Genomic DNA, 21,910 nt, shown 5'->3' on the forward strand with positions numbered 1-21,910 from the left:
CCATGGGTCCATGACAGAATCTCTCCACTCCACGAAGCCTTCTCCACGAGGTGAGGGAATCCATGAACAAGTAGCATTAATCATCAGCAGCATTAAAGAATCAAAAAAAGGCTCTTGGGATTTTCCTCCTGGGCATTTCCAGCAGCACATCAAGCACCAGATTCCCAGATGAGAAGTTCAGGGTTGGAACTGCAAAATCTGGACAGCAAGGCAGGACTGAGAGGAGCAAAGCCTTGGGAATGACCCACCCTGCCATGAACAAGAGCAGAACAGCTTTAAAGGGATGGAGAAGTTTATTTGATGTAAGCCACATCTGTGTTTGCAGAAGCACTCAGTGCCCTGCTGCCACCAGCATTCCCAAAATCCAGGAGCAGCCACAAACCCTACAGCCCCAGTGGTGTTTGTAGCAGAAGTAACAGGCACACAAAACAAAAGAGAAAGCCGAGCCTGCTGCTGAGATTTTTCAAAAGAAAATTGTATATTAAAAAAAAATTCCATGCAAATGGTTCAAAAAGTTTATTGAATATTTAATTTACAAAAATCATATCCCTATGAGGTGTTCTATGCAAAATTGGATAAAATAAACTGCATATAAAACCCAACCCTAGTAATGCGAATACAGCACAGATATAAGACCATGGAAAGGAGAAAAAAATAGTAATAATAATCATGAACACACATGTGACATTCAAGAAGGATTGTCCCAACCATCCAAGAACTGGTTCAACATGATTCCTTCTCCCTTGACACTCTGTACATCTCACCATTTTGTACAGGCCTTCCATATTCCATTGGTCCAAATCTACAGTTGATGAGGAGTCTTTGCCTTCTTTCTTGGCTGCTACACCAGATTTGCCATTCTCCTTTTGATCAGAAGGTGGAAACAGACAGTACAGACACTGAATATGTGCACTATTGGATGCAACTTGCTATCTTTGGTAGGGACCCTAAATCTGCAGTGGTCAGCTTTCTAGAGCGACAGGAATTTCAGTTTTGGCAAAAATAACACCCCAAAACCAAACAGGTTTAATTGTGTTGTTTAGTAGAACAGTACTGGCAGTTTCTGTTGAACATACAAAAAAAAAAAAAAGTCTCTCGTCCGATTTAAAAATGCAGATCATTTACACGGGTTTCAAATCCAATCACTAACATTCCTAGACTCGAAAATGGTTCCATAAAATGTCTCTACTGCACAGCAGGCCCTTCCTGGTGTGAGCAGGGATGCACTGCACACAGAACACAACTGCAATCCCACCCCTCCTGCCTTTTCCTCCCATTTAAAACAATGGGAATATTCCTGCTGATCTGGATGTAAGTTGCCTTCTGAACTGAACAAGCAGGAATCTCCTTTGGGTGACTTAACACTTGCACAGTAACTTTTCCAAGTTTTCCTGGAAAAGAGGAGGGTGAAGCAAAAACAAAAAAGTGAAGGAATTTGGGACAATCAGTGCTAGAGAGTTTGCTTGTGGGATAACACAAGCAGGAGGAGCAGGACCAAGAAAAAACAATTGAAAAAGAAGAAAAAAAAAAATTAATTCAAGAGCCAAGGAGCTCCTAAAAGAGAAGGAAAAAGTACCAGACTGTTTCCTTCATAGAATCAACATTCCATAAATATTGGACAGTATTTGATTAACTGCCATTAGCTACAACTTTCAGACATTTTGTTGTTTTTTTTTTTTTCAAATACTATCTGGAAAATAAAAGAAAAAAGAAAACAAAAACAAAAAAAAAGAAGAAAAAACTCCCAACTCTGCACCTCCCCAGTCCTCCCCACTTGGTGGAAACGCTAACAGCTTGCATAGCCATGACTTTCTCAGCTGCAAATGCTTAGTGGAAGACTAACTAGACTTGAACACTTGACTAAATCTGCTCACTTAGGAGTAAAACATGCAATATTACAGCAGACAGCTACCTGTCCTCCAAAAGGCTGGGCTAATTTGGCAGGGAAGAAACGTTTCCAGACGAAAATAAATCCCAAGAGCCTCGGTGAGAGACAGAGTAGTTACAATATATTAGCGATCCCTGTGGCATAAACGTCTTAAAAAGCATCAGCGAAGTATTAAATATAAAAGCCATATGCATAACCCCCCCCCGAATCCCCGGGAAAGCCTCGTGGTCTGTCTGTAGTGTGTGAAGTGGTGTGTGGGCTGGGGAATTAAGGCAAGAGCAGCAGTGGGAGGCCCTACTGCCTGAGCTCCACGTAGTTGGCGGGGAAGAGGCCGTAGCGGCCCTTGCAGACCCCTCTCCACCAGCCGTCGTCGATCATCTCGATGTTGGTGATGATGTCGTCGGGGTCGAAGGAGATCTCGTCGTCACCCGCTGCAGGGAGAGCCCAACAGGGTCAGCACTCACGCAGCCAAGGGCTCACAACAGCCCCAGCACTCGGGGGAAAGAGCTTTTGGGACGCTCCCACCGTCCCCGCAAACAGCGCCCGGTAATTTTCAATCCGCACTCGGGAATTTTTGGCCCGCGCTCTTGGTAAACCCCCAAACCCCCGACTTTTCATTTGCCACCACAAGACACATAAAAAGGCAAAGGAAAAATCCACAGTTATCTCATGCAGGACAGAGTTTTCAAAGCCAAAGGGTGAAAACAAGAGCTTTGCTCACCAGCTTGGTAATCGTAAAGGGCTATGGCTGTGATCCCAAGTTCATTTTCATACTCATCATAGGCATTTTCTTCTGAAAAGAGAAAAATGAAAATATGAAGTACATTATCACCCTCAGTTCTTTTCTGTGGTGCTTCTCCTTCAATTGCAATTCACACAGGATGCAGGCAATAACCCATGCAAGGTTTCAGCAGTCCTGCCATTCCTTCTCCATGGACTTTTTTCCTCAATCACACGCAACAGAAGCATGAAAAGAAGCATTAACAGGAGACATTGAGCACAGGACTCAATAAAACCAATCAGCCTGGTCCTGCTTCTGTGAAATGAGACAGGACAGCTGAGCCCAAGATCACTGTGTAAGAGAATAAGTAATACAAGTGGTGCATGCTGGGGGGTGGGCAGAAAGGGGCCTGTTTTAAAATTCCCAGATTTTTGTACCAGAGCAGGTTCATCCTTCACAGCACATTTAGTAACCAGAAGAGGTGAGAAGAAAACAGGAATTCAAAACAATCTTACTCTTGCAGTTTCATAGATCCCTACTCCACTCCCTCAGAGAACCCAACACATCAATTTCAAACTCCAAGAACTGCTGATTGGATTTTTTTGCTGGCGCATCACACATTTAATCTCCAGCTCGGTGCTTTCTTCTCATGTTGAGCTACATTCCATAGGGTGGGAACGGTTATCCCTGAATTTCTTTTTGAACTGAGTGCCCCGGAGAGCACTGTAATTACTCCAACATCATCTCACAGAAGTTAACTAACTTTAACACCTTGCTGCAGCCATTTATTAATCTCCTAATTAAAGTCTGTTGGTGGGGAGTGTAGGAAGTCTCATCCAACTGAGAGTATAGCAAACCAGGACAGCGTGCTATCAGCACAACTGCTCCTGAAGCTCTTGCACAAGGAAATAATCCTCACCCTAAAGGGTTTGCTGCGAGACACAAACCTGCTTGGTAGTGGTCTGCTGCTCCTGCCACCTCATAGACAGTCTCTGGCTCGTACTCTGCCTCCCGCTGGCTCACGGCCTCCTGGTAGTCCGGCTGTGCCCCTTTGTAGCCAGCCTCTGGCTCCTGGGCAGCCGGGAAGGATGGGCTGGAGCTCTTGTAGGCTGACTCCGCTTCGTAGGAAACTGCATCCTGCAGGAAGACAGGGGAGCTCTGTCAGGGCTTTGTGAGAGGCTCCAACACTCGGGATGTGAGCCCATGTCCCAGAGGGAATCCCAACAAACCTGGTAGACCGGGCTGGAAGGCGCCTTCTGCTCCGCCACCTGCGTGACAGGGGAGGGTGGTGGGGTCTGCTTCTTGGCTTTAGCTTGCTCCTAAACCCAGGAGAAAGGAAAACTTCAGTGCAGTTCAGTCACTGAGGAGGTGCCCAAGAGACAACCCTCCAGAAGGAAGGGCAGGCAGCATATCCTGCAAGGAACTGCTGTGGTCACAGGAGGACAGGGCTGGCCGGGCCAAGCAGAGCACCAGAAATGCTGCACAGCAGAAAAGAAAAAAAGGGAAGAAACAAAACCTCCATGGCACAAACACATGCCTGTGTTTAAAAACAGCCCCAGAATTGTCTGGCCTATCTCCAGAGGAGCTGCAGTGTATTCAGTCTGCTCATCAGCTGGCTGAGCCTCATGCCCCATTTCAGCCTGAGCTTAAAGAACCTGAAGCCCAGTTCAAACCTGAGTTTAAAAAATCCGGGTGCACAACTGATGAGCTGCCTCTGATGATAAACGGTTGTGTAAGCTCTGGCAGGTCTGCAAAACACCCTGAACAGCTCAGACAAAAGCGGGTCCCATACAGTGACAGTCAGGATTCCAACGTTTAGAGGAGTTAAGAGATGGGGGATAAATAAAAGCAGTATTGCTTCTGTGTTCTGTGACACAAAGAATATGGATCTGCTCTGGCACTCAAGTACTTCGTGTTGTGCCATCCCACCTGTGAATCACAGAGCAATTCCACAATCATTGGAAAGCCACTCATTAGGAAGACAGGAGACCGAAGTGCTAGAAATACTGTGCTGCTCACATGAAACATAACAAGGTAACTAGTTCAACAGGGAACTTTCATTTTGCCTCTCTTTACCACAGGGGAAAAGAAAACCATGAATCCAGGGCCAAACTGTCTTCTTCACTGAAAAAAGGAGAAGAGGATGCGTGCAATGGGAATCTGTGCATTCCAGTAGTTTAGGTCCAACAAGCTGTAACACCCCAGAGGATTCTCAGGAGAAACGGCAGTACAGAGATGTAGTGGTAGGACTCTGTTGCAAAAAATTCTACCATTCCTTTGCTTGTCACAGCACAGAAAAAAATACATCTAACAAAGAAAGAAAAGCCTGTCTTGAAAGCAGAGCCAGCTTTGAAGACAATTCAAAGCTTAGTGCTGTGCTTTCTGGAAAAAGTCTCTCCTGATGCAAACCCTTCCCCACTTTTAACTCCAGTGCTTACAGATAAAAAAGATAAAAAGGCCCCAGCAAAGTGATTATTAGAAGTCAAACCTAAGTTTGGGGACAAATTAGGCAGTATCAATCCATTAACGACTGCAAATGTGGCAACAGATTGACTAATTTGTCCTAGGAAATGGGTCTGCAATCCAGATTATAGTTTAGGATAGACACAGCGTAATTGCCATAAAACATTTCAATTGCATGGTTCCCCTCAGGCTGGGTTTTGTTCCACAGTGAATGCCCCATGTGAAAGAGCATCCTGCCTTTTGTTGCAAGGCAGCAGAGCACAGTGAAATCATGAGGCAGCATTGACTCAACACAGGCATCAAAGAAGAGCTCCCTGAGCACTCTTTGGCTGTGTGACATTTGTGAAAAGCAAACCAGAACCAGGATTACCAGTAGCCAGGGCACTGGAAGGAATGCAGTCCATATGTACATTCCCATTGTGGGAGTGTGTATGCCCACATATCCTCTCTAAGTGAGGGTTTATCCTTTTGTGACAGAAATAAAGTTCACTCCAGTCAGAGTCCATCCCTGCCCTTTGCACTCTCTGTGGATGGTGTGGATTAATCCCTGCCCTTCCCCTGCTCAGCCTGGGAGGAAGGGGCAGTGCCAGCAGAGCCATTTCAGTTCCCCTCAACCTCATCTCCCTTCTCTCTGTGTCTGCAGAATCCCACTATTAACCATGGAGATGTTCAGGCTGTAAGAACATTAATCATCTGGTTACGGGGAAATTTAAATACCAGCTTTGGGGGAAAAAAAAAAAAAACCTTCAAATGTGTCCAGGCAACAGAATCTTTGATGAAGCACAAGAAAAATCCAGCAAAATGGCTTGGATCTAATCCACACTTACAGCAATAATACCAGTAGAGAAATAATGTAATTTTTGGGATAACAAAGTAATTTAAAAAAAACAGACAGAGCAATTAAGGTGCCTTCCAATCCAAACTATTCCATGACCTCTTACTCTCCCAGCTTTTCTCCAGCACAGTAAAGAAACCCCAGGAGTGTTTGGGGGAAGGTATTAAAACTCCTCATGGAGGAAAGGCAGAATTAGAATGATGCACAGAAGATGAGCTCCCATTCAGCTCGTGATACATTTCTGCAGTGAACATATGCTCACACTGCACATCGTGATGCCATGAGGCAAAATAGGTGATAAGCTGAGATAAAAAGGGGAAATCAGGAAAAATAAAAAAACAAAAAAGCCATCACTTTAGAGGAAGAGAGTCTACCAGGCACTCTTTTGTACTCTTAAAACAAATTAATTACATCAAGCCTTAGTCTCCTCTAATACAAACTAATACAAACAAATATGCAAACTCCATAAGGCAAATAAGATGCAGTTTCTGACTAAACATGTCCTGGAATTATCCTGCTTATGAATAACAGAAAAATCACGAAGCTTTTATCCATGCCAACGCAAAGTCAATTCTTTAAATTCCCTAACTAAGATTCAATTAACATTTGGAAGATTATCTTCCCCTAATCTCCCGGCCGTGTGCTATACCACTTCCATCTCCCAAAACACTGATCCTAAAGGAACAGCATCCCCAGCTCTCAGTGTGGGGCTACACTTCTTGAACATGGCAAGGCCTACTGGGGACCACAGAGCTCTCCCCTCATGAGCTCCTCCGTGCCCAAAGGGAATGTGGGACTGCCAAAAGGCAGGAGGAAAAGGCCAGGCTGGAGTCAAACACAGCTGAAGCACAGGCACACACACACACACACTTGGAGCTTGAAAGGCCAGCTGGAAAGAAGGAACCTTTTCTCAAAGATTCCCTTTTCTCGCAGCGTTGCATTGAAACCAGGCTGCTCCAGTGGGATTTGAGTTTTACTGACCTCCAGTTTCCTCCGAGCCTCCTCCTGCTCCTGTTTCTCTCTGGCCATTCTTTGGGCTCTCTCAGCTTCTGCCTTCCTTCGGTCTTCCTGCTCTTTCTCCTTGGCCAGGTTCTCGAAGTTAGCTCGGATGCTGCTTGTTTTATTGGCAACTGTAACATACGGAAAAGAATTCAAGTCAAATCGTATCTCAGGTTCTATATAAAAGTAGCCTGGAATGAGTTTTTGCTACAGATTTCTGCTTTTCTGCCCTCTGAGGTCATAGTTCAGTCAGGGAAATTCTTCTATTCCTTCCTCTTTCTTCCTCCCTTTTCCCAGCTCAAACCTCTTGCGCACCTTATTTTTCTTCCGAAAAATGTCTGTAATTCTTCTCCCTCCTCTCCCTCATAGTCCCCACCACTACCCTACACAGCTCACTCTCCCTTATTCTTTCCCTATTCTCCCTTCCTTGACTCTGATGAGCCTCAAGAGAAAAAAAAAACAACACTGGAACAAAGCAAAACAACCTCTAAAGGAGGGAGAGAGAGTATCTGAGGTTGCTAAAGAGCTGCAAATACGGCAGCTCTCTCTGGATGACCCTTACTCACCACTACTACATCAATGTCCCAGGATTTTGGACATTATCACCTCCAAAGAAAGGATCTGGGGCCAGTGCCTTACCAGCTTCTACTGGCTTGGTCTTCTGGTAGGTTGATGCTGGTTTCTCAATGTCTTCGAAAGTTGCTGCATTCTATCAGTAAGGACAAAGGGACACATGTAAAAATCCCCACAAATCCATGAAGACATTCCCACAATCTGAGATGATAGTGTCCCTAAGGCTTTTAGCAGAACATAAAGACCAAATCAGGAAGGATCAAAACTCTGCAAACAGAATAATCATTTCTGCAAGTCAAGCTGGAAGGAATTAATCTTCAGGGACAGTTCTAAACACATCAAAATCCTAATAATTAAAACCAGAAAAGTTTATGAGTGACTCATCAGAACTAAAAACAAGGCAATAAACATATATTGTGTAGCTGTTGCTGTTCTAATCCATGTAAGTTGGCATCAGCTCTGTGTGTATAAATCTGCTTTCTAAAGGTTTAGAAAAGCACAAAACTCTGCCCTTAGACTGGAGAAGTGTCCAGAAACACAGAGCTGAGCAGTGCAGATCTAACCAGGATGTTGTGCACGGTCAGAAGTCACGGCTCTTTGAAGCAACTTACCTTGTCCATCCGATCTTTCTGGACACCGTACTTCCCTCCAAATCCTTTGGAATAATCTAAAAGCAGGACAAAAGAGGTCAGAGCAGGGAGGTGGGTGCCCCTCCCGCCTTGCTGCCAAATGCAAACAGCCACCTCAGGTGCAAAGAGCCATTTCAGCTGCATGCAGAGCCACAGCGACAGCCACCAGAGAAAATGCAACTCAGCTTTGATGCAGAGAGGTCACAGAAGCCCAGGAGCCCTCAGGAACACCAGCAGATGACAGACTGTGGCCCACATGCATTCCCCCGAGGAAACAGGAGGGTGAGGAATGAACAGCTATCAAGCAAGGAGTAAGGGAGGAGCCCTCTCGATGCATCACTTCTGTAACACAGCCTTTGGCAGCACCAATTCTGAGCCCCCTGCAGGATCATGGAGCCTGAGCCATTTTGCTTTGCTCAAGGAGTCTTCGGTGACCACAGAGGTGTTTTGGTTTGGAGTCTTTTTTCCCTCTTTGGGAATGGCAGGAAACTGTAACAAATTCCTCATTCCAGTGGGTTTGGCTGTGATACTCAGCTGGTGAACATTAACGCCACTGGTGGTACTGCTCTACACATGGGAAGGGGAAATTGCAGGGGCCGGCTTCAGCTGCCTAAAGCAACTCAGCAGCACAGAAATGGGGTGGCTGTGCTATCCCACACCAGCTCCGAGCTGCACACTCTTCCTCCCAGCTGGTGCTGCCCTCAGCACTTGTTACACTCCCAAATTCACTCACCAGTGACACTGACAAAAACAACAAGCAAACCCACGCAGGAAGGGGTTTCTGCTCTCATGGGAATGTCTGAGGAGCGCCAGAGCAGCACAACAGCAGCAGCAAGAGTGTGTGGCTGGAAAAGCACCTCTCTGTGGTGGCAGTGAGCTGTAGGAATGTGTCCACACACTGCCCCTGTCTCCTATCCATCCCTGGAACACAACCCCTTCTCCTCTCAGCCCCCAGACTGTTGGCTCTCCCTGCCAGCCATCGCAGTGCTTGCACTCAGGCTCTGAAAGTCTGGATATGTATCACTATAGCACAGGAAAATACCGGCTATCAATGAACAACCTCGTTTTTTTTTCAGCTTTGTATGTATTTTCAGCCAGAATAAATATACTACACTTAAATTCTCCAGCTCCAGACTCCTCACTTTAAGATAATGAAAAGCCACGAATTCATGGGTTGTACCCCAACTATTTCACAATGACTAAACAGAGCCTTATGACAGCATTTGCTCACCCAAGAACCACAAACATGCCCTACTTCTTTCAAAGACTGCAATCATTTTAAAATTATCTTGGCACAGCCCATTCCTTGTTAATGGTTACATGCATGGTCATTTTCTGAGTATTTTTCCACCAATTTACCTGGGCAAAACTTTATATTTAGTCTCTAAAACTGACTTCATTAACATCATACTAACACTAATGCTATCTGCATGTAGAGCTATCAGCTAATTCAGGATTTTGCAGAGCTGCTGACTGGGTGTTTCCTCAACACAGGCTTGCTTTAGGGTATTTCAAGGGTAAAATGAAGAAAAACTGCTGGATCATGGAAGAACAGAAGCACAAGAAAGTGTCTGCACATTCCTGGCGTTGATCTACTCAGAAAACTATTTCAGACTGTGTGAGAAGTGGCTGCACTGGTAAGAAAGTAACAAGTGAAAACAGTGCCTTGTTGAGATTCATGCTTGGCTAGTTTCTCCTTGTAATCAAACCCCACAGCAGATGGGTCCTGCCTTTCTGTCTGTACACCAAATTTCCCTCCGAAACCACTCTTATAGTCTGAAAAAGCCACATGGGATACATTAAAACCAAGGCAGGGGAATAAAGAGGTTTAGTCAGAGACAATCAAAATCATTTTTGCAATATTTTCAATTATCAGCAATTTTAGATGGTGAAAAAAAAAAAAAGAGTATCTCAAGACACTTTTGTAAAAGTAAATTGAAAAAAAAGTCTCAACTTGAGATGATTTATCAGCTATAAGAACACCATTCTGAAGTCACAGAATAAACGCATTTCTCATCATTTTTCATCCATACTGCATAATGCACTTGCATTTGATCAAAGTTATGAACACAGGCACACAGGTAATTCGTTCACCAAAACAAAACAACAAAAGATGCAAGAGAATAAACAAAATAAACACCAAAAGATACAAGAGAATCAAATGAGCCTTTTTCATTAATGGTTAACATTTGTGCAGAGAGCTGACTTTTAAAGAGCTGTGAAAATGGGCTCCACAGAGACTACCCCCCAGATATTCCTTAAAGGAAGGAGGAATATTCCTGCTGCCACACAGCTTGAGGGAGAAAAGGTTTCAGCTAAGAGCTGATCATTCCCTACTACTGCCTAGGGAGCAGTCATCTGTAGATATTTATATATATATATATTTATAGATAGAAATATATATGTGTGTGTGTTATAAAATGAGGGATGGCACAGAAAAAAAGGGCTTCAGGTAATCCTCTGACAACAAATCTGCTGGAGCATCCAACAGAACAATATTCTGAGGAACAGTTTTCATTTCATTACTTAAAAAATATTAATTTCTTAAAGTCATGAGCAGTGACAGGCAGAGGGCTGAGGAGCAACAGCTGCATTTTACAGGGAGTTGCATTTTTACTGGTATTTACAAGTATTTCACAGGAATAGGAACCCTACAGGCCAGGAGGAAGGACTGCATTTGGTTTTAGACTCTCCCTGCATGAAAACAGGGATACACACAACCGAATCCAGAAGGTAAAATTTTTTTGTGGAAAGCAAAAAAGGAATTCCTAACCTCCATTTGCACAACTCAACTGAAAAAGGAAAATGATCCAGCACACCTTCAGGCTCATGAAGGGAGAATTTAGCCCTGAGCCTGGACTTTGAGGGGCTGGGTGCCAGCTGTGCCAAAGCTGCTCTGCAGCCACCAGTTCAACCAGTGACAGCAAAACCCAGACACAGGAAAGGAGCCTGAGGTCAGCCCCTGAGAGGCTGTGCCCACACACACACCAGGGCAGGACTCACACAGGCAACAGGAGGGCAAAATGAGGACAGAACAGCAAGGCACTGAGAGCTGCCCTACCTTTCTGGGACTCGTGCAGCTGCACCTTCTCCTGGTGGTCCCAGCCGAGGGCACATTTGTCTTGTCTGTCTGTCTGCACACCAAACTTGCCTCCAAAGCCCTTCACATAATCTGGGAAGTTTTCAGAAATCCTTATTGAAATTTGTAGCTGGAAACCGCATTTAATTAAAAAACAGCAATATATTCTGGGATAAGCTGTTAATAATACATTCGCTCGTTTAAGGGGGTCCAAAATCTGCACACACATGGGGCAAACACCCATCTACCACAAAAAAAATCCCCAAACCAACCAAAAACTCCCACCCAAAAAAACCCTCTGAAGTATTTTTCCCAGGTTTAAAAGCTACTATTTTTAAAGAAGGTAACAAAAACCTTTCTGTGATTCATGTTTTTCCGTTTTGCCTTGATATTCAAAGCCAACAGCACTTTTATCCACTTTGTCCTTGTCGACACCGTATTTACCACCAAAGCCCTTGGAATAATCTAGAGATAAGAGAGAAGAGTTTTGTTTGTAAGTGTGTAGCAACAAAACCATCACCTTGAGAAATTGTGACAATCAGGGCTGCGAGCATTGCATCATGTTTTAAAAGAAGCACTGACATCCTCAGTTCAGCTTGATTTCAGACACTGAAGTCAGAAATCCTTCAGAACACATTCTCCAGGATGGAAATTAAAATAGCATTTTGCTGGGCAATACCAGCAGTTCAGCTGCCTGACTCCTTGGTAAAGTTCTGAAGACACTTATGGCAAAGTGAACTTCAAAACCCATGTCAGCAACAGCCTGGATGCTTTTAAACACCTCCTGCTCCTCGTCAGCATTTCCAGAGTGCAAACATTTCTTTGGTATAAGCAGAAAGCAGATGACAAAAATGCCACCATTTTTCAATAAAATGGCCTATTTTTGATCAGCTATGCCTGAAAACTTGAGCAGCAACACAATATTAACTCTAAACACTGCTAATCCACTGATTATTTTAGAAGCACTTCTCTGTGGTGGTTATGCTGCTCGCAGGCTGAGTATTTTGATTTACAGATTTTTCAAAAGGAGCTGTAAAAACCCTCCAGACAAACCTACGTGCCCTGGATCATCCCTTAAAACCAGGCAGAGGATTTTTCAGGTTTATTTTTTTTCCAGAAGTCGAGGTTTTCAGCAGTGTAAATTTTACCCAGTGTTACCTTTCAGCAGGTTGGGAGTGCAAGAGGTGTAAAACATGAGTATTTTACAACATGGCCTGTGGGCAGTGCCTACAGCCCCAGGGAAGGAGCTTGCTAACACACGTGTGTCTATTCACCCTTCTGGGAGTCGTGTTTCTCAGTTTTCCCCTGGTAATCAAACCCCACTGCACTCTTGTCCACTCTGTCAGCCTGTACTCCGTATTTTCCACCAAAACCACTTGAGTAGTCTGCATTGAGAGTAAAGCACAATAAAAACAGCATGAGGGCAACTTGTCATGGATACAGCATAGCCTAGCAATTGAGGGGAAAAACAAGTTATTTCAGAGCTGAAGTATTACGACTGCTTTAGCACATAAAATTCAGTTTAATTTTAAACACAAGATAAGCCACAGTAGTACAGCTTACAGTGGTTCCCTTTAAATTTTTTCCCTATTTCCAACAGGGTGCAATACAGCAAAGAGCAACTCCCAATCTTCCTGACATGTCCTTGAACTTCACTTCAGAAAGAAAAACAAAACTCCTGATCACCCAATACTTCCTTGTCTTAAAACCTCACCAACTCACAAAACTGCTGGGAAATTTAATTTTTTCCTCCTCTATTCCACCAAACCCACCATTTGATTCATTGAGAATGTCATGCAGAGGTCCCACTAAAGGAGGTACTTCCCACAAAGTGAAAGAATCTACCCTGTATTTTATAGAAAATGTGCCCACCAAGGTGACCACCTCCCCACTTTACCTTTTTGGGAGGGATGCTTCTCAGTTTTGCCCTGATATTCAAACCCAACAGCTGACTGGAAGAGAAATAAAATTACAAGTGTGACAGAGTTAGGCATTAGGAGAAAAACTGCACACACTTCAGTGGACATAGAGCACAGCAAGTTCCTGTGTCCTTCCATACTGCTCTGACCTTCTGGACTGGGGGCATAAATACCTCTTTAACTTATGGGCCACATTCATTTACATGGTAATTCAGTGCCTGTGTTCATGGCCAGGGTTTTGTCCTCCCCTGCCAAGGCAAATTGTACCAGCAGCACACTCCAGTCTGGCCTTGCCAGGTCCAGCAAGTCAGTATGACAGAAATCCAGCATTTCCATGCAGGGACCGTTATGCAGTCTTGGAACAGTACATCAGTTATCCTGCCCAGTAGGCTCATGCTGTGATACAGGACAAACCATCCCCAAACATTCTACAGGATTCACACTGACCTTGTCAAAGAACACAAAAAAAAGTAGTATTTTAACATCTCTTTTCAGCTTTCTTTTCAACTCATCTCAACTTCTCACAAGGGTATTTTTCTACTCTGCTTTAAACAGTAATTTATCTCCCTAAAGTGTTAGTTTCTGCTAAACTTCAAAGAGAACAGAAAGAGCAGCCCACACCAGCACCCCAAGGCACTGGAATGTTGCAGTTTTACATACAAAAAGAAGAAATAAACCACTGTGGGTGGCTGCAGGAGGAGATGAAACACTCACCTGGTCAACTCTGTCTGTCTGTACTCCAAACTTGCCACCAAACCCTTTCACCGAATCCACCTGGGAGCAGTGCTTAGAAAGTTTGGATTGATATTCGTGTCCAACAGCTGACTGGAAGAAATTGGTGAAGTTCAGAGACAGCAGTTCTACACAGCCCTGTGTGTCAGACAGAACACTGCACCAAGCAACCTGAGGGTGAGTTTTGTTACCGACATGCATCACTGCCAGTCCTCCTGTTGAAACCAACTTCCCTGGAAATTCCTACTCACTTGGGAAGCCTCCACAAGGATGCTGCCATGCTACCAATCCAGCCTAGGCAAGGGAAGTGACTGCATTTGATGGGGACTGTTTTATGCCCTGCATTTGCACTTCAAAAGCACAGGAATGAAAACGAGACAAGGTACAGAGGGAGCCTTGATGGTGTTCATGCAGAATCTGCAGTGAGTTCCAGGTGAAACACACAGCCTTGTGTTCATTTAGGGATCTGTTTCAGCTGACAGGGGACTGCAACGAATACAACAATGTTGTTGTACAATGCCAACACAACCAAAGCCAGCTGCCACTGGTTTAGGGAGGCACCCAAGTCATCTGCATAAATCACAATTAGGCATCTTCCTCACATGCAAAATGGTACTGAACATGAGGAGATGCATGTGCCACACCTGTGCCAAAGGTATCCCAGCCCTGCATCCTAGCCCTGGAAGCTGAGCTCCATCCATCCCACAACAACTGGCAGGACACAGGGATATGTAATTACACACCTGGAAGTGCCTCCACACAGCCCTTGCTAGTGTTACACTGACCTAGTGCTAGGGAGCCCTTCCAGCTCCTGGAATTGATGCTGGAGCCTCACACCTCAAGCAAAAATGCTTCTTCCTTGCCCAGTGCCAACACTGGCAACTGGCCAGAGCAACCTGCAACTCACCAGTAATTCAACATTGAATAATCCTCTACCAGGCAGCTGGACCAAGGTGAACTAATTTGAGGGCACAAGGTGTCTGCTCACCCAAGTACCTTGGATTTCAGAGTGTTTGCTCTTTTTCTTCCCCACAGGGGCTGGAGGGAACATTACCAGCAAGCAGGGAAACAAAGCGTCACAGGCTGAAGTCATTGCCAGGTAACAGATCAAGGAGATCAAAAATGGCAATAACAGGACACTACTTTAACTCAAAAGCATCACAAAAGCTCCCTTCTTTTCCTGACTCAATCACACTCCTGTTCATTTTGCAGGTGTTCTGTAGTACAGGATCTGTGAAATGTGACAGAAAAGGCTCCCACCTCCCTTTATTCTTCCCATTATATTTATGGAAAACATGAAGCTCTGAAATGTTTAGGTTTTATGTGATTTTACCCGACCTCCCTTTTGTTACACCAAGTGAGGTATAAGTGTGGTGTTTTGTTGGTGGTACCAGGACTTTCTGCATTTCACCAAATATCAAGCATTACAACAAAACCTCCTTTAGAAAAGACTTAAAAAAAAAAAAATTTGGCAACCTGCGTTTCAGAGACAAACACCCTCATCACTTTCCTGTACATTTTACACCAGCTCAGAAGGTATGGCACACAGAGTGATGGAAATGCTCATTTTAACTCAGCACCAAGGTTTTGCCCTAAATGCAGCAAAACCCTGCACCATGACAACGCTGCAGCCACCCTGAATGGCCAAGCTTCAAAGCCAAGCTTTAGGAGCAGCACACCTCGCACAGATACCTGCAAAGGAGACATCTCAGCCACAAGGCCTCAGAACTACAGTCACAAGGGAGAAAGATTTATTACAGACAGAAATCATGGACACCTCCTGCCACCAGCATCACTCACATGGGCATGACCAGCGTGTTTTTCCCCATGATTAACTCTGGCCTATGGGAAACACTGACTTTTGTTCCTTTCTTCTTCCCCACGGACACAGGTGAGGGATAAACTGCTGACACCAGAGAGCAGCAGCAGAACAGGCCTGGTGGTTGAATCTGCTCAGCAATTCCTTTTCTCTAATTCAAAGGTTTGCCTACTTCAAGGGCCCAGTGAGAACTGGACAGCAATTAACTCTGGAATATGAGAATCCAACCCAGCAAAACTGTCAAGTTAAGGCTGTCAAGTTACCAAGAATACAGAAAGTTTTCTTACTTTGTTTTCTTATTTAGAAATGTTTTGATTCTTATTGTAGCGGAGTTCATGAGAGAAAGCAGCCAGAAGTTGATAGGCCTATTTATCACATGACTAAAGGACTAAGAATTGTCACTTTTTTAACAGTGCAACATAAGCAGTCATCAACTCCTTAAATAAAAAAAACCACCACCTGACTGAAGTACAATATTTTAGACACTTGCATTATTTGTCACAGTTCGTTCACAAGAGCTGCACTCTGATTTTAATGCAGCAGCACATCCTTTTTTCATTCTTTGGCAGTCTCTATCTATATGCATAGAAGAGCTGGCCCAGCATCCAAATAAAAAGATCATACTGAACTTATTAACGCACCAAGCCCTTAGTTCATTTAGAAGCATAAATTTAAAAACTTGAATCCTGACTCCAGGGGAATCCTCTCCAGACTTGGCATCAACCAAAACCACGTGGGGCCATTGCATACCCCAGAGGAAAGCTGGAACAAGCTCAGCTCACAGACAGAGGGGTGCTGGCCAGGCTTATCACTTCACTGATCACTTCATCCCAGGAAGCCCCAGCCAAGCCACACTTACTTTATCCATGCGATCCTGCTCCACGCCAAACTTCCCTCCGTAGCCATGGGAAGCTTTTGGTCCTGTCTGCAGCTCCCTCTCTTTGAGGTTCTGGTGCTCTTGGAATACATTCTCCCTCAGCTGATGAATACTTAAAAACACAACGAAGCAGCAACTTGTACTAAGGAAGTTTCAGCAAGCAATTTTTCAGTAAAGATGCAAAACACAAAGCTGACAAAACTATCATCTTAATTAGAAGTTGGATCACTTGTATTTTTCAAGCCCTTTCCATTTTTTCAGTGTACTAAACATTACCTCATACTCTGAGACGCTGGATTTGTTCCACTGCAAAATGTTGTTTAAGAAAAGAAACTGCTGGTTTTAAGACTAATGTGGAAGGAAATTTTGCTGTTCTAACAATCCTTTACCTAGAATTGATTCGTGCCTGAAACATTTTTTTTTTGCCTCAGGTCTAAATTTAAGTTCTTCCCAACACTTTCTATTTAGATGGCAACTTTTTAGAACAGGGATCATCTCTTATCACATAGTCCCTGTGGTGTCAGGGCTAATTCTAACAGAGCATTCTGGACAACACTGGACTGCAAAATAAAGACGTAAGAAACTTGCACCTCCTCTTCCCAAAGAGATCCCTTAAAATTCGCAGGAATTGAACTGAGGGCAGTGCAGCCAATGCAACGAAGGGTAACCTAGGCTTTAATCTCTAAGCAATTCCCACCTGAGTTTTAAGCTCCATGAGGTGTAATTCTGCCAGCAGGAATCCCCACTGCCCTTGGAACAGAGCAGAGTAACACTGATCCCTGACGTAACCAGAGCTCAGTCGCCCTCTGTTTGCAACATCATACATTTCCTAAAACTGCTTTAAAGTTCTGTCCTAGATACTCTGGGCAAGAAACACAGGATTCAGGAGATGCATCATTTCTGTTTCACATATTCCTCCCTGATGCTCATTTCCACTGGAGAGCTCAGTTTGTTACTTTGCCAGGGTTTTTATGAGTTTGGTGGTAGCAGTGTTCTAAACAAAGTGTAAGAATTAAGGGACCAAACGTTTCCTTGAAACACCACACTGGACCTGCTCAGATCCCTCAGCTTCTCCCCTGACACTACTGGCTCTTGCACCAAAACAGCACAAAAACCCTCTTTTTCAGTTACAGAGACAGGAAAAAAATCACATTTCCAGTGACGAAGAAAAAATTAAGGGTCCCTACACCGTATTTCTGCTCTTAATTTCAGCCCTAAAGACACTGATGGATTTGAAAGACCAGCAATCTGGCAAACAATCAATCTTCTACAGGGACTCTTGTTTTAATTATGAAGACACAAGTAACTGACATCATGAGCTGATTAAAAGTCGCCTGGGACTGTGCCTATTAATACATTTCACAAGAGAGTTGCTTTACTTGATGTGCTCTTGGTGGCCGGACCCGTTCACGGTTTTGGCTCCCCAGCGCTGTTCCTTCTCACTCACGTCATTCTATGGAGGACACACAGAAAAAGAGAGTTAAAAACCCAAGGAAATCACTAGTGACACGCATTTCAGAGCTCACAGCAAAAGCTTCCAGCAGTCACTGAGAGCAAAAGTGTTAGAAAAGCAGCTTCGCTTCCCCTCCACTCCAGGGACACACTCCTGACAGTTTCCTTGGTCAAGACACGTCCCCCACCCCACAGAGTTCCTCTGGAACTGTCCCAGAACATGCTCCTGGTGGATCAGCAAGCCCCAAAAGCCATACCACAAAGTCTGGATCGGTCTCCCAGTCATCAGCTCCGTCGTCCTGGCTGATAGACACCGTGTGGCCTGCAGTAGCCTTCCACATCTGCAACAGCAGCAGGACAAGCAGGGTCACGCTCCACTCACACGCCAGCTCATTTGATTCCTGCAGGAGCTGACAGAGGAGGTGCAATCCAAAATTCCCAATAAAGTATGTTGTTTAACCACGTCACCAAAAGCTGTGCTTGCAGTGAAAACAGGTTTGACCACTGGTGCTCAGGCTGCCTTCTCAAGCTGGCTTACAAACCTGTCTAACTTTCCCGTTTGCTCCGTAAAAAAGATTAAGAGCAATTGATGTTTCAAAGAGAACAAAGTCACCTTTCTTTGCTCAAATTAATGTGTGCCTTTCTGTGGAGTCACTGCACTCGAAAGACTTCTGCTCACACAGGTTTCCAAGCCAACATGCACTTCCAAAGACTGCTGCTAATTCTGGATCCTGTGCACACAGTTAAAGTGTAGAAATAGGTGATCTTCCCCCTCCTCAGGCATTAAAGATGGTGAGCACGACATTGTTCTTCACCTGCATTACACCTGCATGACGTGCAGGGAGTTTCAGCTGGAATCCCAACAACTCTAAGAAGCTGCACACAACTGCAGACACTGCTCCAACAGCAGAGAACAGCAGTAGGAGTGTCTGTGCCCCTCGGGCAATCCCCGGTGACACACAGTGCACACAAACTCAGCACCTCCTCCGGCGTCCAGGACCAACAGAGGGTGACTGCAGGAAGCAGGGCTCATAAAAAAGGCAAACAGTGACTTCTAGAAACAACACCCAGCACTTTCAAGAGGTTAATGACTTGGGGCCTCTCACTTTCTGGAAACTTTATCCCCCCCTGGAGTATCAAGTTGGATGCTTTTAATTAACACTTCTGAATGCAACTAGTGCAGAATTCCAGATCTTCTTGGTGCTAGTGGCTGGATTTTACACCCTTTGTTCTACATAAATCAAAACAAATACATTCTGGAAAGCAAAACTAAAACATCAAACTACAAGTTGCCTGTTCTCCTAGCTTTTTCAGAATACACTTCAGAGAAAAGATTTCATTTTTCTTTGCTATTCAACTAGAGTTCATTTTTTAAACACATCATCATTCTGTCCACTTGCCTTTATCCTTCTAATTAAGAACAGATTACAAAGATAATTATCACAGGCTATTTAATTCACACAAGCATAATTCAGTGGGTGGGATGAAAACTCACTCCCTCTTAAATGCATAACTAATAATCCCTGGGTAAAGTCCACAGCTCATTCTGTCATGCTTGCTCTGCAGCCCGGCAGAACGAGCTGATGAGCCACTTTTATGGAGCATTTCAGAAATTTCAGGACTGGTAATGTGAGTGAGAACAGCTGAAAAATTGACAGTCAAACACCAGGGTAGCCTGGAAGAAGGGTGTAAAAGCAGAGCAAATGGCATCCTAACAGTATTAGGAGGTTTCCCCTTAGGTTTTTTCAGGTCTCCCATCTCCAAATTCCTCTGGCAGTTAACGACCTGACCTTTATAATAGTACTTCATAACCAAAATCCTCTAAGACGATGAGTTTTACAACACAAACATTAAGAACACGGGTGATTTAACACTGTCCTGTAAATACTCTGTCTAAAGCCTTCTCTCACATGACTGTGTCTGATTGTTCTACTCTTTCCCACCAAAATCCAATCTCTCACCAAAGGAAAAAACCCAAAGGCCTTGGGAAGCAGCGCCCGACCAGCTCAATAATGAAATTCAAGTTCTTTCTAACTTCTCCTAAGAGAGATGTTTTGTATCCATCCTTCCACGCTCCAGCACGCTATGCAGGATATCTAGGAATGGAATTCCAGTGATGAGAGCTGACCGAAGGGGTACTGTGTATCGTAAATGTCCATATATTTTGTGCCAAATACAACTTTTTTTTTTTTCCCCCCAAGTACTCGTTTCTTACGCTCACTTGATTGCTGCGTTTTGCTCATTCAGCTGTGCCTGGACATTTCAAAGAACAAAAGCTGGATCCTTCCGTCTAGGTTTCACTGCCTCCCCCTCAAGCTCCCACGAACAACAGCGCAGGGAAGAAGGATTTCATTTCACACGCACCATCCCGTGCGAAACCCAGAGCCCACCACGGATCTGTGCAAACCACGGGCACAAGCGCCAACATCACAGCTCAACCCTGCAGCCCGTGAATCCCGCAAAGAGCAAAGCAGCCCCGGCCCCCGGGGCTCCCGGCCCGCAGGAACCAGCCCGGCTTCCGCCTGCTATTTATTCCGGCACCGATTCCAGGGCAGAACGAGGAGAAACGCGATCTATTCATGACTCACTGGCTCACGTGGTCACGATTCCTGAAGGAAGAAGGAAAACGCTACAGTTCGAACACAAACCCAGGCTAAATATACGCCTGGAATGTAAGCGGTGCCGGGCGCTGCCGTGACTAATCGGCGCACACACACCATCCCACCCAGCACCTTCGGCGGCCGGCAGCTCCCCGGGGCCCGGGAATGATCTCCGGCCGGCAGCTCCCCGGGGCCTGGGGATGATCTCCGGCCGGCACCTCCCCGGGGCCTGGGGATGATCTCCGGCCGGCAGCTCCCGGGGCCCGGGGATGATCTCCGGCCGGCAGCTCCCCGGGATGATCTCCGGCCGGCACCTCCCCGGGGCCTGGGGATGATCTCCGGCCGGCAGCTCACCGGGGCCCGGGGCTGATCTCCGGCCGGCAGCTCCCCGGGAATGATCTCCGGCCGGCAGCTCCCGGGGCCCAGGGACGAGCCCCGGCCGGCAGCTCCCGGGGCCCGGGGCTGATCTCCGGCCGGCAGCTCCCGGGGCCCGGGGCTGATCTCCGGCCGGCAGCTCCCCGGGGCCCGGGGATGATCTCCGGCCGGCAGCTCCCGGGGCATGGGGATGATCTCCGGCCGGCAGCTCCCGGGGCATGGGGATGATCTCCGGCCGGCACCTCCCCGGGGATGATCTCCGGCCGGCAGCTCCCCGGGATGATCTCCGGCCGGCAGCTCCCGGGGCCCGGGGATGATCTCCGGCCGGCAGCTCCCCGGGGCCCGGGGAATGATCTCCGGCCGGCAGCTCCCGGGGCCCGGGGCTGATCTCCGGCCGGCAGCTCCCGGGGCCCGGGGATGATCTCCGGCCGGCAGCTCCCGGGGCCCGGGAATGATCTCCGGCCGGCAGCTCCCGGGGCCCGGGAATGATCTCCGGCCGGCAGCTCCCCGGGATGATCTCCGGCCGGGCCACACGGCCTGAGCCCGGCACCACCGCTGCGGACAGCCCCGCCGCAGACGCTTCCCCTCGACTTCCCAGCTTCCGAGTTGGAATAAAATTAAAGGGAAAAACAAAAAATGCCACCGAATCGCGACGCCCCCCGGCTCCTCGGCCGGGCTGCCCTCAGCCCGCGGTGCTCACTCTGACTGCCGCCGCCTCCTCCCGCTCGGCGCTGGCTCCCGGCCGCTGCTGCCCGGGCCGGCGGCGGCGATACTGCCGCAATTTCCGCTGCTCCCGAGCTCCCACTTCCTCTTCCCGGCTCCAGGTGGGAGCGGGACGGGCTCCGCTCCGCCCCGCCGGGAGGGGCCGCGCCGGCGGCTGCGGGATGGCGGCTTCCCGCGGGGGCTGGGGCTGCGGGCCGCTCCGGGACCGCCGGTGTGGGCTTCTGGA

At 46.3% G+C, this 21,910-nt stretch overlaps 1 protein-coding gene across 4 annotated transcripts; it reads right to left on the reverse strand.

Annotated features, from left to right (window-relative positions):
* Nucleotides 1–501: 501 nt before the first annotated feature.
* CTTN (cortactin) lies at nucleotides 502–21,720 on the reverse strand. 4 transcript variants are annotated; one of them, XM_066320450.1, is made up of 17 exons: nucleotides 21,662–21,720; nucleotides 18,244–18,327; nucleotides 17,914–17,987; nucleotides 16,517–16,646; nucleotides 13,821–13,931; nucleotides 13,085–13,139; nucleotides 12,462–12,572; nucleotides 11,542–11,652; nucleotides 11,170–11,280; nucleotides 9,774–9,884; nucleotides 8,091–8,146; nucleotides 7,546–7,615; nucleotides 6,889–7,037; nucleotides 3,839–3,928; nucleotides 3,557–3,746; nucleotides 2,610–2,681; nucleotides 502–2,319 (listed from the first exon to the last, which is right to left on the reverse strand). In XM_066320450.1, the coding sequence occupies exons 2-17, from the start codon at nucleotides 18,325–18,327 to the stop codon at nucleotides 2,183–2,185; spliced, it is 1,662 nt and encodes a 553-aa protein (XP_066176547.1). In that variant the 5' UTR covers nucleotides 21,662–21,720; the 3' UTR covers nucleotides 502–2,182. The 4 variants fall into 4 exon arrangements, with proteins under 4 accessions (XP_066176547.1, XP_066176549.1, XP_066176550.1 ...); XM_066320452.1 differs by lacking the exon at nucleotides 12,462–12,572 and having other exon boundaries at nucleotides 21,662–21,719; XM_066320453.1 differs by lacking the exon at nucleotides 9,774–9,884 and having other exon boundaries at nucleotides 21,662–21,719.
* Between the last annotated feature and the right edge of the window lie 190 nt (nucleotides 21,721–21,910).

This window comes from Sylvia atricapilla, chromosome 6 (assembly GCF_009819655.1).
Source record: "Sylvia atricapilla isolate bSylAtr1 chromosome 6, bSylAtr1.pri, whole genome shotgun sequence".
NCBI classification, from domain to species: domain Eukaryota; kingdom Metazoa; phylum Chordata; class Aves; order Passeriformes; family Sylviidae; genus Sylvia; species Sylvia atricapilla.

Coding starts and splice junctions, on each gene's coding strand:
- CTTN (XM_066320450.1), bottom strand. CDS start 18,327: ATGTGGAAGGCTACTGCAGGCCACACGGTGTCTATCAGCCAGGACGAC. Junction 17,988..18,243: donor AGACCGATCCAGACTTTGTG/GTATGGCTTTTG, acceptor TGTCCTCCATAG/AATGACGTGAGTGAGAAGGA. Junction 2,320..2,609: donor CCTTTACGATTACCAAGCTG/GTGAGCAAAGCT, acceptor CTCTCCCTGCAG/CGGGTGACGACGAGATCTCC.